General features: G+C 40.9%; 1 protein-coding gene across 2 annotated transcripts; it reads left to right on the plus strand.

Annotated features, from left to right (window-relative positions):
• Window positions 1-8,371: 8,371 nt before the first annotated feature.
• Window positions 8,372-12,805, plus strand: TMEM251 (transmembrane protein 251). 2 transcript variants are annotated; one of them, XM_042814755.1, is made up of 2 exons: window positions 8,372-8,469; window positions 10,693-12,805. In XM_042814755.1, exon 2 carries the CDS (start codon window positions 10,709-10,711, stop codon window positions 11,102-11,104), a length of 396 nt encoding a protein of 131 aa, XP_042670689.1. In that variant the 5' UTR covers window positions 8,372-8,469; window positions 10,693-10,708; the 3' UTR covers window positions 11,105-12,805. The 2 variants fall into 2 exon arrangements, with proteins under 2 accessions (XP_042670689.1, XP_042670690.1); XM_042814756.1 differs by lacking the exon at window positions 8,372-8,469 and adding an exon at window positions 8,762-9,257.
• The last annotated feature ends 603 nt before the right edge of the window (window positions 12,806-13,408 follow it).

Raw genomic sequence — 13,408 nt, forward strand, 5'->3', positions numbered from 1 at the left:
GGCTTACTAGTGCAAATGATACAGAAAAGCACTTCCAAAGCTCATGTCAGTGCCAGTCCAAAGTTAATTAAAGGGAGTATATTTTAAAAGCAAACAAGCAAAACCAGACAAAACAAATCCTTTTCATAGTATCTCCATCATATGACAACGTTAAGGAAAGACATTTTTGCCTGCAAGGCCCTCATGGAGCAAACTCAGTCTTTGTCAGCAAGATTCATAAATGTTTTAAAAACAGCTGCAGACTTAAGCCAAAGTGGCTTCCCCTGGATGCCTACAAGTTCTTCAGATCACAACTATCCTGCAGTTAGTTAAAGATGCAGCAGATAAGCTGAAGACACATCTGTGAAAGCCCTGCTATGAGTTAGGTGCTCATAGCACTTGCATCTTGCAAACCTTTCATCCTCCAGAACCAGTGGTGCACCAATTCACTTTCTACTTAATCTGCACTGGAGACAGGAGCAGTACCTCTGTTGCTCTGTCACCCCCTTCCTTGGCTTTTTCTCTACTGGCAGAGTATTCTGAAATGCTGTTCAACCTCAGACTCAGTTTTGTACTTTCAGCGCAGTCAGATCAGTAATGGTTTTGTATTGCTTGACAGATGACACCCTTTTTAAGAGAAATTCAGTTGACTACAATTCTTCCTAAAAGCATAAGCATCACAATGTAAATTCATAAACGCAGATGCCTTTTATGTCACAGACATTATTTAAATTATTGTTGTATACTGAGTACATAGTTTCCTGTCCCACAGAACTGCTCTGCAATTCTGGATCACTGGTAAACAGGAAATTTTTATAGAGGCAGCATCTTGTCTTGCAAACAAACAAACAAATAAATAAATAAAATCCAAACAACTTGAAAGTCTTTCCTGGCTCTCTTCCTCAGCCTTCACTAAAATGCTTTCCCATCTTTTCACGATTTCACAAACACATATGCTAGAGTCATTTTACAGCTATGTGGACTAAAGAGTTCTCTCTAAAAAACAATTTCATAATTTAGGAAACTCAAGTTACCTTAGATCTCTTCAGAGTAAAGTTGACAGTGGTTTCAGGTTAATTTCTGGCTTCTCTGCAATACGGTTTGTGAAGCTGCCAGACAGACTGACAATGATTTGTATAACCATGACCTCTTCTGTAGATGATGAACCCAACATCTGGATGAAGCAGAAGAGAATGAGATATAATAAGCATTTAGATCCTGTCAATGGATCCTAAATACTCAGTTTCACAAGAATTCAAAGCTGAACTCTTGTTTGTTATTAATTTCTACTTTGGTGATAATAGTCTCAAAGGACTGATTTTTCATCACTTCACATATGTGGAAAATGGAGAGCTTCCAGGCATCAGACATCTCTACAGTGACAAAGCTCTCCTGTTTGGCTAATGTGTGAGCCTTGGAGTCACACTGGCACACATTTCCAAAGTGCCATCGATACATTATGCTCTGTTGTCCTTTCTAATCACCCCAGCTTAGCATAGCTGTCCTCTCCCACCAGCACAGTGTTTCTTGACCAAGTTTCTAAGCATTTTCACCATGTGAAACCAGTGAAATATCAGGTTGCTTTATTTTAGTTTCATCCTCTACCATCTTATCATGGTGGTTATCAGACTGAAGATTTTCTGCAGTTTGGACTGCTTTTCCAGAAATATTATCAGGAACACTCTGAAAACATGTATGAAAGCAAAACAACTTCAAAATCACACCGACTGGCTAGTGAAAAAGAGACAAGTGAAAGAACAGAAGGTAAAAAAACCCCTCAAGATTGTAAGTATTCTGTTCCAACATGCAATTTAGAACAGGTTTTAGTTTATATCACAATGCACTGAAACAATATAATTATTGCAGTGTACTGCATTACTGCAATTTGCTGGTGAAACCCTTTGGCTGGGAACAATTACTCAGAACACTATGAACATAACACAAACAAGCTCTGTGCTATGTAGAGGAATCTTTTCCGAGGAAGGTATTGTGTATTTTATTACACAAAGCAGTGAAGAAGCACACATTCAGTGAGATAATTAATTGAGACTAAATTCTTCTTAATGTGGAGAAGGTGTTGTTTTGGATTTAGTCAGACATATTAATGTCTCCTCCAAGCATATTTCCTTACCTTGTAATTACCTTCATATTGTCCCAGTTGTGTTTATGTTCTTTTGATATAAGGCAAACAGAACAAATATTTGTGTGGAAAAACAGACGCATAACCTCTGTAAGAATGCCCATAAATGTTATAATATGCGTGCAAACATATTTAAATATTCACCTGGAGCTTTATGATGAAGCTGATGTAGACACTGCAGTTTGAAATTTAATTTCAAATAGGTACAGGAACAGCAGCTTGCAAACTCTGCAAAATAAGGAAAATAAAAACAAATACATCATACCTTTTCGTTTTAAAGGTTTTCAAATACTGCTTAATGTTTTTGTTAAATGAAATACAAACATTAGCTAACAAATACATTACCGAAATTCTCCTTTTGAGAGTAACCACTGACTGTTGCTGATACCTCCACTCAACTGCCATCCTGTACCTAACTTAGGATTTCTGGTACAGGCCTCTTGCACGTGCTTTGCAAAATGATAAATTCAGTTAAGAGCCAAGGTAAGTACTTAAAGGCTGTCTTACATAAGGATCTGCTCAACTACAGTGAACTAGCATTTATCCCCTGCTGAAGTCCGTAACAACAGCAGCCCTCAATTTACTTGCAGCTGATTAAATTTATATAAAAGGCCTTCCAGATGCTGGCAGGGCACAGCCTTTCAGCTGGTCTGCCTGCTGTCAGCATGTACTAGAATGAGTAATGAGGTGCTCTCCAGGTCCAACAGCACAACTAACCATCAGGTACGTTTGTCATTCAGCCTTCCTCTGACACAACACTTTCTGTTTCCTTAAACGAATCTGCTATTCATCCAGGTTAAGATTTTTTTTTTTTTCTGTCAGGACTATGAAGGAATACTGAAGAAACCAAATCACAGAGGAACTGTAAAGGATATTGCTCTATCAGGCAGAGCTCAACAGGCAGCTGACACACAGAATTTATTACTAAAAGAGCTATCCATTTGGGTTGGACTACATAAACAGCATTAATAAACAAGATTGTAACATTTTGAGGCATCAGTCACTCTCAAGTGCCCAACACAATCCTTTCCATTGTTTATACCAGTATGGTAACTGTTGAGTCATGGCCTGAAGCACTGATTGAGCACCTGGGAAAAGCATCCTGTCAGCTCTGGGAGCACAGGTGAAGGCAATTCAGCTGTGTGACTTAGACTCCATTTAAGGGCTGACTGGGACATCTGGTTGGAGACTTCTTTTTTGTGGACTTGCTTCTGTAAGCCCAGATCTTTGGTGTACAGGCAAGCACCTTTACTTTTCTTTGAAGTACTGTTCTGTCTATGCTGGTCTCTTTGCTGTTACATTCCTGTATTGCCTTTCCACTGTGTTAATTTTTCCAATTGTAACTATGCTCAAAAAAACTAAACTGGGAGGTTAAGGGGTAAGCAAAGAACATGTAAAGCAATTTTAAAAATAAACCATAAAAGTTGTTGTTGAGAAACATAAAGATGTACGAAATCTCCTGGTAATAAAATGTTATGAAGTAGGTAGATGCTAGGTGATCCAGTTACTCTAGAAAATAGAAAAAAAGAGGTTCTAAAGAGACCACAGACATGCAAAACACTTTTTTTTTTTTTTTTTTCCCCTTAAATGGAAGCTTGGATTCAGTCTCAAAGAATATCTTTTCTACCACCCCCCAAGCTTACATCTTTATCTATGCAAACAAGCTGGGATTCTTGCAAACAAAATTTGAATGTGGGAAAAGGACAAATCTGACCTGATATTAGTATAGTGACAAAAGTTATGCTTCACAAGAATCTAAACATAGATACTCTCTGCTGCATGTGGTTCAGTCTAAGCAGGACAGGCACAGCCTGGGAACTGGGAATCTCAGAGGAGACAACTTAAATCTCTTCAAACTCATGCTATGTTATTGATGCCCTGCACAAAAGAACAACAGCAAAAAAGGATAATTACTAAAAATATGAGGGAGGAAGAAAGGTGTGTAATTGCAACCTCTTTTAACAAGAATAGAGCTGTCACTCCCTCAAGTGGTCAGACGTTTACCTTTGAATGTGTGTATGGAAGAAAGGAGGAAGGATGGTGCATACTTTTAATTAGTGACCTTTAGAGGAAATAATTATTTTAATAAATATTATTTTCTCTACTTTTGTCCAATTATAGTTGAGAGGTTGGTCTTTTAGGCCAAATGCAGAGGCTGACATTTTTAGTCTGCCAGATTCCTGGTTTCAAATCTGTTTTTCTTCCTAACATGGGTGACTCTTCAGTTAACTTGTTTACATGAACAAACCTGTTGGCAGCAGCAAACTCAGCATGGAAATTCAATAACTGTTCCTTTCTGGCAGCATGAGCAGACCCTCACTGAAATCACTGCCAGGCTGATTCTGATTTCTCAGCAGTTTAATAGCAGTCTTGGAAGTGAATTTTTGTTGAGTAATATTTGTGGAGATTTAATTAATGTCAGCAGGCTGTAATGAATAATGCTTTTGCTGAAATGTAGTTTCTGAGAACTGTTCTGACCAAAATTCTGCAGGCTAGCTCTCTCTTTCCTACTAAATCAATACAATGCCAGATCCTACCAATGCAGATGTGAGATCTACACCTGCATTGCTTCTGTGTATGCTGTATTTGTCCTCTGCTTGAATAATTGCCACAGAAATAAATACTCAGTCACCGGTTGCCTCTGATAGATATTTTCCTATGTTTTGTCAGTTCTTGCTGAACTTCCAAGATACTTGGTAACTGCAGAAAATAAAAGGTAAAAGCAAATGTTATATCAAAGATTAGAACTTTCAGACTTGATTACAGTGATAAAAGATCTAAAGGAGAAAGGCACAGTTCTTTAGAGACATTCTGGTAATAGTCTGTAATGCATTTGATTAATGTTTTTTTGTGAATGACTGGGAAAATGATACTGGTATTCTGCTTGGAATTATCAAACCTTTGGAGTTTATTGGTAAGTATTTCTGGAATGACTTTAGAAAAGCTAAGAACAAAGTATGTCTGGTATTTCAGAGAACCTGGACAATAGGATTGCCTGAAGCTTTTACTTCGATGTGTCTGCTGCAAACAGATAAAGAATTTCAGGGACAGAGAATGAAGGTAATTGAAAGTTCCAGCATTTCAAAGTATAGGAAGAAAGTCAAAGCAGGGAAGGATCACCCTGGATTATATACAGTTTGCTGAAAACCTGTGTTTCATATGAACAGTGTACCCAAAACAAGCAAATAATGTTTGAATTCAAAATGAGAATAAAATACAAAAATGCCAGCTTATCCACAAGTCTTACATGCTTCCAAAATGTGCTACACCCAGTATGAAAACAGATGTTTCCAAGAGAGAAGTTCAAAGAAAGACTACAGTAAAGGCAAAATAAACACTTAAGAATAATAATAATAAAAAAAAAAAGGAATCAGAAGACTTTCAAAAGATATAAAAGCTATAAACTAAAAAATGAAGATTCATAGAATGTGAAATAAACCACGTGATATTGAACCTGACATAACTTGATTTGTCTCTCAATAAACAACAGCGTAAGTGATCAAAACAAGTTATTGCAACACAGCAGGACACGATAAAATTCAATACAACTACCCATAACTGACAACAAATACTCTGCAAGCTGCAAAAACTTGGCATTCATTCAATCACTGATAGAACTTTGAGTACAAAAAAATAGTTTAATTTTGAGAATTAAAAAAAAATACCAAAGAGAAAGCATTCTCTTTTACTAAGATGCAGCTTTTTTGTGTGTGTTCATTACTCAAAACTTACTAAAAAACCTTCATATTCTTTATTTATGAACACTGTATTAACTCTTTTTGTTACATAAAAGGGTGCATTTGGAAGGAGCTCTGTGCTTCATCCCTTGCTTCTCAGAAGCCTAGACCTACTCTAAAACTAGCCTTCTTGGCTAAGGTTATGCAGGCTCTCCAAAGACTGATGCATAGGATCATGCCAGTTTTCTCTCTGGACACCCAACATAGCTGGATTCCACAGAGATCACAAATCTCTAATGAAAAGTCTGGTTTAGACTTTTTTTCAATGAATCAAAAATCAGCATCCTACAAAGTGAAAGGTAGATGACTTCTTGAGAAAAACATATTTGTCATTAATGTGGCCCTACATATGAATGCCCAGTGAAGGCCTTAATTTAACATTAAGTATGAAAACCCTGTTTCAATGCAACTATTATAACCAACTCCTCTGTTTTCTTTCCATCAGCCCTCATTTGTCCCAAATAATTTGTCAGGGTCCTAAGTGAACTGATAGGCTTTAACAGCCCCCAGCAAGCCTCACCTGCCCCAGCCACGAGCTCAGGAGCCCCATCTATATCTAAGGTATGTTGTAGGGGTATCAAATTCTGGCTTAGCCCTGGCTGTGCCTAAACACAGGCCCTCTTCTCAATCTCGATCTTGACCTACAGCCTAACCTTCAAACTTAACTTCAGTTTTTTTTATCAGTAGGGATCTGCCTGGTAATCACTATGTTTCACTGCAGTTATCCTCAGTGGACCTGAGGCTAACCAGTGGCTGCCTTCCCAGATTAACCTCAGACCTACTTCATTGCTTGCTGGGTAACCCAGACCCTTGGCTGAACCTAGCCTGCCCTGCTTGCTTTGCTGAGGTACTCTGGCAGTGAGGCCCTGATGTGTTGGCTTTGTTATCTATTTAGCTCCTGACTTTTATGAATCAGCTAGTTCTCAATGCTTCCCGATGCTTTTTTTATTTACCTTCAAAGTAAACTTTATTTTTCTATAACTGTTTTGGCATGAGAGTTATTATAAAGACTGTAAAAACTCAGATGCTCTTTTTTTTTTTTTTTAATGTATGATTAAGTACTTTTAAAAAAAATAAACTTGGCCATTAAAAGTTAATTCCTTTTGATTCAGCATGCCTCTATCTTCTCCTCTTGTTTACAGTCTGAATATTAACCATGTGAGTCTCACTATGCACGTGTCCCCACTTTAATATGGAGAATATGAATTGTTCCCTTCACCATCAGCACTTTTAAGGAAGGAGGATGCCATAGCTATTCAGTTTTCCATCACTACCTGTAACATCAGGAATAAAGCCATACATAAATAGAAGGTTAGAGCCACCTGGGAAACTTTTTAATTCTGGATCAGCTGGGATGTCACTACCGGTAAGAAAGTTAAGAATGGCATTTAATGAAAAACAGCATCCTAATGGTATTTAGTTACTCATGTCTACAACATTTTTATCCGGAACTCAATTCACAGTTTATAACTTTAAATTTCATGAACAATGTTGAAAATCCTCATTCAACGCACGTGCAAAATCTCTTCTGCATCCGGAGTCGGGACAGGAGTCAGAAGCTGCCTTTGTCTGTGGTACAGAGCGCCATCTGGTGGTCCTCAGAGTGAGCCTGGAAATGGACTTGGAACCTGCCGTTGAATAAGCAGGGAAGCACCGCCTGAGAACTTTTCTAACTGTTGTGGGTTCTCAGGTGTCGTCTTTTTTTTTCTTTTTTTTTTTTTCTTTTTTTTTTTCCTCAGAGACAACCGCAGCGCCGCGCATTGGTCATCAGCTGTTCTGACTAGAACCCGGAGCGCCGGTTTCCAGCACTTTTCACTTAAACACCAAGAACAGAATGACAAACCATCGAAAACTTAATTTTGCGGTAGCTTTATATATAGCCTCACCAGCACTTTCCCAGTCCCAGCACAGGAAATAAGTGCTAAACGGTTGCTGAATTCAAAGCTGGAATGTCTTACACAAACCTTCCCAACACTGCTGTGATGTAAACCAGTGAGCCACGCAGACCTGGCTCAGCAATTTGGGGGGCTGGTTTAGATGATTTTCTGCCCTCGTTGAAGATGTTTTCCCTGTGGCGTTTTTTCATAAGAATTTAACTCAACAGCAACCCACAAGCAGCGGGTTTTGCGTACAGACGGACTCGTATAATCACATCAATGTGTGTCACTGGAGAGACTGTTCCACACCACGGTCATCTCTATCGCTGCTTTGTTTGGCGTACCGCACCTGGCTAGCGCGGCTAAGTGACACAAGTAAAGCTCGGGGCGGTAACTGAGGGGCGACAAAGGAAGGCCGGCCTCAACGGCGAGCACAGACCGCCATTTTGGGCGAGGTCAACGGCGCCGTAGAGAGGCGCGGGTTCTCGCCAAGATGGCCGCCAGCCAACGGCCGCCCGGCGCGCACGCCCCGCCACGTCCCGGATGCAGTCGGACGAGAACCGGAAGTCGTTCCCTCATGCCGGAAGTGGCGCCGTTCCGGGGTGGTGATGGCAGCGGACCGGCAGCGGCGGCGCGGACCGGCGAGTCCTCCCGCCTCCCGGCGCGGTGGCGCGGGCTGAGGGGAGCGGGCTGCCCACCGCCGCCCTCCCGCTCCCTTCTTCTCCGTCGGAGGAAGGTAAGGGGCTGCTTTGGCTCCGGGACGGCGGAACTCGGCGCGGTGAGGGGGCCGTCGCCCCGCCGCTACGCCTGAAGGTTGGGGCTCCGCCTCCCTCGCAGGAAGGCGTCCGAGCCGCGTCCGCGCGGCGCGGGTCGAATGCTCGCGGTCACGCGGGAGGAACGAGAGCCGCAATCACGGGAGCATGGCCGCTCCGGGGGGGTCTCGTAGCTCCGCGGGTGGCGACGCTGGGCTGACAGCCGGCGGGACATCTGGAGAGGCCGTGAGCGGCAGTGGCATCTCGGGAGAGAGAACGGGGGAGAAACCGGGCGCGGGCTATGCCTCGTTCAGCCTGACCCGGCGCAGCGCTTCTCCGGCTGTTCCTGGGTAGTGAGAGCAAAGGGAATCGGCTCCTGCTGAGCTTCTTACTATTACTGCCTTTATAGCGGTGTTTGTGCTTTTACTATGCTCCTTCCTTTTGAAGACTTCTGAGTACCGTTAGTGCTCTGTAATACACCCAGCTTTGGAAAAATGAATCACGGCTTAGCGTTGAGGTGGACTCTGGCACTTGCCAATTGATTCTTACCCAGGCAGCTTCTTAAATATTTCCATGCTGTCTTGATAAAAGTGTTAACTGAGTGTATTTGAAGACAACGTACTGCTAAGATGTATAGAAATTATAATTTAAACAACAAATGCCGCAGACATAACTAGTGGCTTTCTCTGGTGTCTCACTGCCTGTTTGGATGTGTTGGTCTCCTTACGTGTAGCAGTGTCAGGGACAGAAGGACTGCTCCAGTGCTGCCCTGGTAAGTTCTGTCAGGTCAGGATTGAGGATGTCCTTCAGAAGTGGAAAACCATAAAATCTAAAAAGGTGCAATTAGTTTGCTGTCAGTGATGTTAAACTTTTGTATACTTCTGTTACAAATGTGGCATGCAGGCTCACACTGATGAAATGCACAGCTCGTGGTGGTGCCCATGTTCACAGAATCACACAGAATCACAGAATGGCAGGGCAGCCAACCTCCATATCTATTAATAGACCAGGCTGCCCAGGGCCCCGTCCAAACTGGCCTTGAACACCTCCAGGGACAGGGCATTCAGAGCCTCTCTGGGCAAAAATATGTTGAGAAATAGTGTTTAGTAGCTGAGAATGTCTCTATCAAATAGTGTTATTGTGCTCTTTGTACCTGTTGTAATTTCTGTGGAAATAAATACGAGGCATTATTTCTGAAGCAACCTATGTATGTTTGGCTTAAACAGTACTGCAAAGTTTTATTCCACTTCTCTCCTAGAAATCTTAGGAAGGATAGGACCCTGACAGTATGAAAACTGCCCAAGAGCTGTTTTGAGGGAAGGTGATGATGACTTCCTTGATGCTATAGAGATCCTTCAGCTGGAGTGCTGGTGGCTTGTTTGAAGAAGGCTTCAAGTGACTTACACCTGTACAGCCAGCAGATAAAAATCAAGCCCAGTGGTGTCTGTGGAGCTTCAGTTATTTGTGCTTTTTTGGGAGGAGGGGAAGGAGAAGAAAATGGCAGTTGACTGCTGTCTAGTTTACTGTGCACTGAGTCAGGTGAATGTGTGTGTTCACCTTCTTTCCTCCAGAAGATTTGCTGTAACTGCGCATATAGTAGAACAGAAATACTGCTAGCTACTGCAGTCGTACATATCCTCGTTGTGCAGCAGGTACAAGTATGTATGCTTACTATGCATCTTCCCATGTGTGAACTGAAAACTTTTTAAGTATGATTCCTCGACAGACACTTAGCTGAAGCTTAATAAAACTGGATGTTAGTGCACTGCAAACAAGCAGTGTTGCTCATGTCACTAGCTGGCTGCTTTCATCTTAGAATTTTCCAAAGTTCTCTGATATCTCTCAACTCATGGGAAGTGTTGCATTTCTCACCCTGTGGCTAGAGGCACTGAGAGCAGATGGGGTAAATGACTTCCCCAATTCAGGGCATTGGTTTTGCTAACCCACTGCTTGCCTGTAGCCTCTTAGAACTTGTAGGCTCTAAATTAGTCAGAACTTCTGATGGGAGTTACCATTAGGCTGTTACTGACATAGGAATACAGCTTTCCTCTGCTGTAGAGAAACTTGGCTCTGTAGAAATGGGTGCATGCATTGCTTTTGCTTGTGCGTCACGGAAAGTTATGAAACGTTAGTTTATGAAAACCAAGCGTTGTCTGTGTCCCCTTCCTCCAAACTGCACTGAATTCATACTTCTCATTTTGTTACAGGTGCAGAGCATGGAGAATGATGAACTTCCGCCAGAGGATGGGCTGGATTGGTGTGGGGTTGTATTTGCTAGCAAGTGCTGCAGCTTTTTATTATGTCTTTGAAATCAATGAGACTTACAATAAACTGGCACTGGAGCACATTCAGCAGCACCCCAAGGAACCACAGGAGGGAACCACATGGACGCACTCCTTAAAAGTACGACTGCTATCCTTGCCTTTTTGGCTGTGGACTATAATCTTTTTAATACCGTATTTACAGATGTTCTTGTTCCTCTATTCCTGTACGAGAGCTGACCCCAAAACTGTTGGCTATTGCATCATTCCTATCTGCTTGGCTGTTATTTGCAATCGTCATCAAACATTTGTGAAGGCCTCTAATCAGATCAGTAGATTACAGCTGATTGACACTTAACTCAATTTCTAGTTTCTGTAGCTGTTTTGAAGCAGTTGCATACACCTGATCTAATCACAGGACCGAAGTTCTGAGCGAAGGCTGGAAAGAGCCTTTTCTTTCAAACTGTTAAGCAATGAACAGTGACTCTTTTCTATTAAAAAAAAAAAAAAAAACTTAATTCCAAAAGTTTTTAAAGTATTGGTCTATCAAAATGACTTGAGTGGGGGAGTTCTATGTGACACATGATGGAAGTATTCCTCGTTTTGCCTTAATGATGCAGAACTGCTACACTCCATCTGAAACATTCTTTGGGAAAATAAGTTTCTGCTCTATGACTTTACTCCTCTGTGCAAAAAAAAAAAAAAAAAAAAAAAAAAAAAGCTACGTCCTTCATTTTTCTTGGAGTAAAATCAATGGAAAGATAATTCTTCTGTGATAAATGTAAAAGAAAAAAGATCAGAAGATGATTATAGATGTTGCACTTAGAACAGTTTTTTGCTTTTTCTTTTTTTTTAAAGTAATTCATACTTACATCAGTGCTCCTAACACATTTTAAAAATAAATTTAGGAAATGCAGGAAGCAAAGAATAAAGAATGTTCAAATCATTGAAGAGAGAAAGATATCTATTTTTTCTCTGAGGTATCATATATTTTTTTTCTCCATTGACTAGAATAGCAAGTAGCAGGCAGGCAGTGAGGAGTGGCACAGACCTGGAGGTGCTTTAAACTTCTTCTCTACAGTGTCAAAAGCAGCTTGTGCTGGCGTTGGGCTATAAGAAGCACAAAGCTTTGTGTTTTCTTCTTCTTTCTTTAGAAATCTCCTTTGGTAAAATTACAGTTGGAATTTTGTACTATTCTAATGTCTCTCCAGACCTGCAAAAACATATTGTGTGAGTACTTATGCATTAAGAAGACTTCACATTTGTGAAAGTTAAAGTGTTACCAAGCTGGGGAGTGTTCTAAGCCTGTTGTAGGACAAATACTATCTCTCCCAGAATTCTGAGTAAGATACCCTCTTCTTGCTCTTGAAAGAAATGTGGCTTTCTTCAGTCACACTGAAATCCCATTGGCATTTCTTACCATAATTTCACCGTTTTTCAGTGCTATTTTGATGTCACATTTATTTCTGACTACTGGACTGTGTTTTGTCCTTCTTAGAGTAACTAAATTTTTGAGCCATGATGGAAGTAACCTTCTGATTGTGAAAACATTGCAAAATATGGCCTTCAAAAGCAGTAGGCCCAAAACAGTTATGCACTGAACTTCTCACTTATCTTTTCTTTTTTTTTTATTTGATTGTACGTGATTGTCAGTACCTAACGATCACAAATGCTAATCCAGTTCTGACAACTTTAGGGGAATCTTGGACATTATCATCTGTTTCCTGCTTTGGAAAGAATGTGTTGCTGTGTTCAAGGGTGGTGGTTACAGCACCTTAAACATTGGTTGCATTGGAGATACTTGTAGACTGTGGTCTCAGATGCCAGCAGGGGTGCTAGGACCTAAAAACACGATGTAGCCTTTACAAGAAGGTTTTTAAGTTCAAAGTGCAATATGAAAAGGAGGAAGCTGCCATCTTAATATGCTGGAGTAAGAATAAACTCTGACTGCTCCTGTCTTTTGGAGTCAGAGCTTTTAAGTTGTGTTGTTTCTTAACTCTAAAGATCACCATCTTATTTATCTATAAAATAAAAAACTTTTCAATGTTTATAAACAGAAGTCTGTTAATGCAGAGATATGTTAATGGTGTTTTATTGTGTACCTTTGTTCTTAGATAGCAGTGCTGGCATTCAGTGGCTGTTGCTCATTGCTGTCCTTCCTATCCCTTAGAGTGTGTATTTGGTTGATTGTTTGTGTTGTCTTTTTGCTCTGTGTCCCAATTCCTTGGCTGTAGCCTGAATTGTTGGGGCTGGTTGGATGACTGATTCTTTTGCCATTTCTCTACTTGTGCATAACATGGAGATGTCCGGTGGGATTTTCTTTTATTTGATGCTGTTTTTTAACTGAGAAGTTGCTATAATGCTAGTTATTTAGACGAGAACAACAGAAGAGGAAGCACCAAAAACGGAAAATGAAGTGAGAGCCACGTGGCCGGGATACGGAGCACGTGCTGCCTGCAGCAGTGCCTCACAGACGCTGGTTTGTGTTGATAGAATTTTCCGCTGAACTTTTTAATTAAAGCTGTCTGAAAGCAGTGAGTTTCACAACTAACTGCAGAAAGATGCGTGAACTAGTTCAAGCCAGTGCTACATCTGTAAAGGTTTGAGCTTAAGGTGGGAAGGAGCAATAACCTATTAACAGTATGACCTATTAATGTAGTGC

This window comes from Centrocercus urophasianus, unplaced genomic scaffold, assembly GCF_019232065.1.
Source record: "Centrocercus urophasianus isolate 14NV4802_14NV808 unplaced genomic scaffold, USGS_Curo_1.0 seq_14, whole genome shotgun sequence".
Taxonomy (NCBI): domain Eukaryota; kingdom Metazoa; phylum Chordata; class Aves; order Galliformes; family Phasianidae; genus Centrocercus; species Centrocercus urophasianus.

What these genes read in the sequence shown, in the direction of transcription:
- TMEM251 (XM_042814755.1), top strand. Translation starts at nt 10,709, where the DNA reads ATGATGAACTTCCGCCAGAGGATGGGCTGGATTGGTGTGGGGTTGTAT.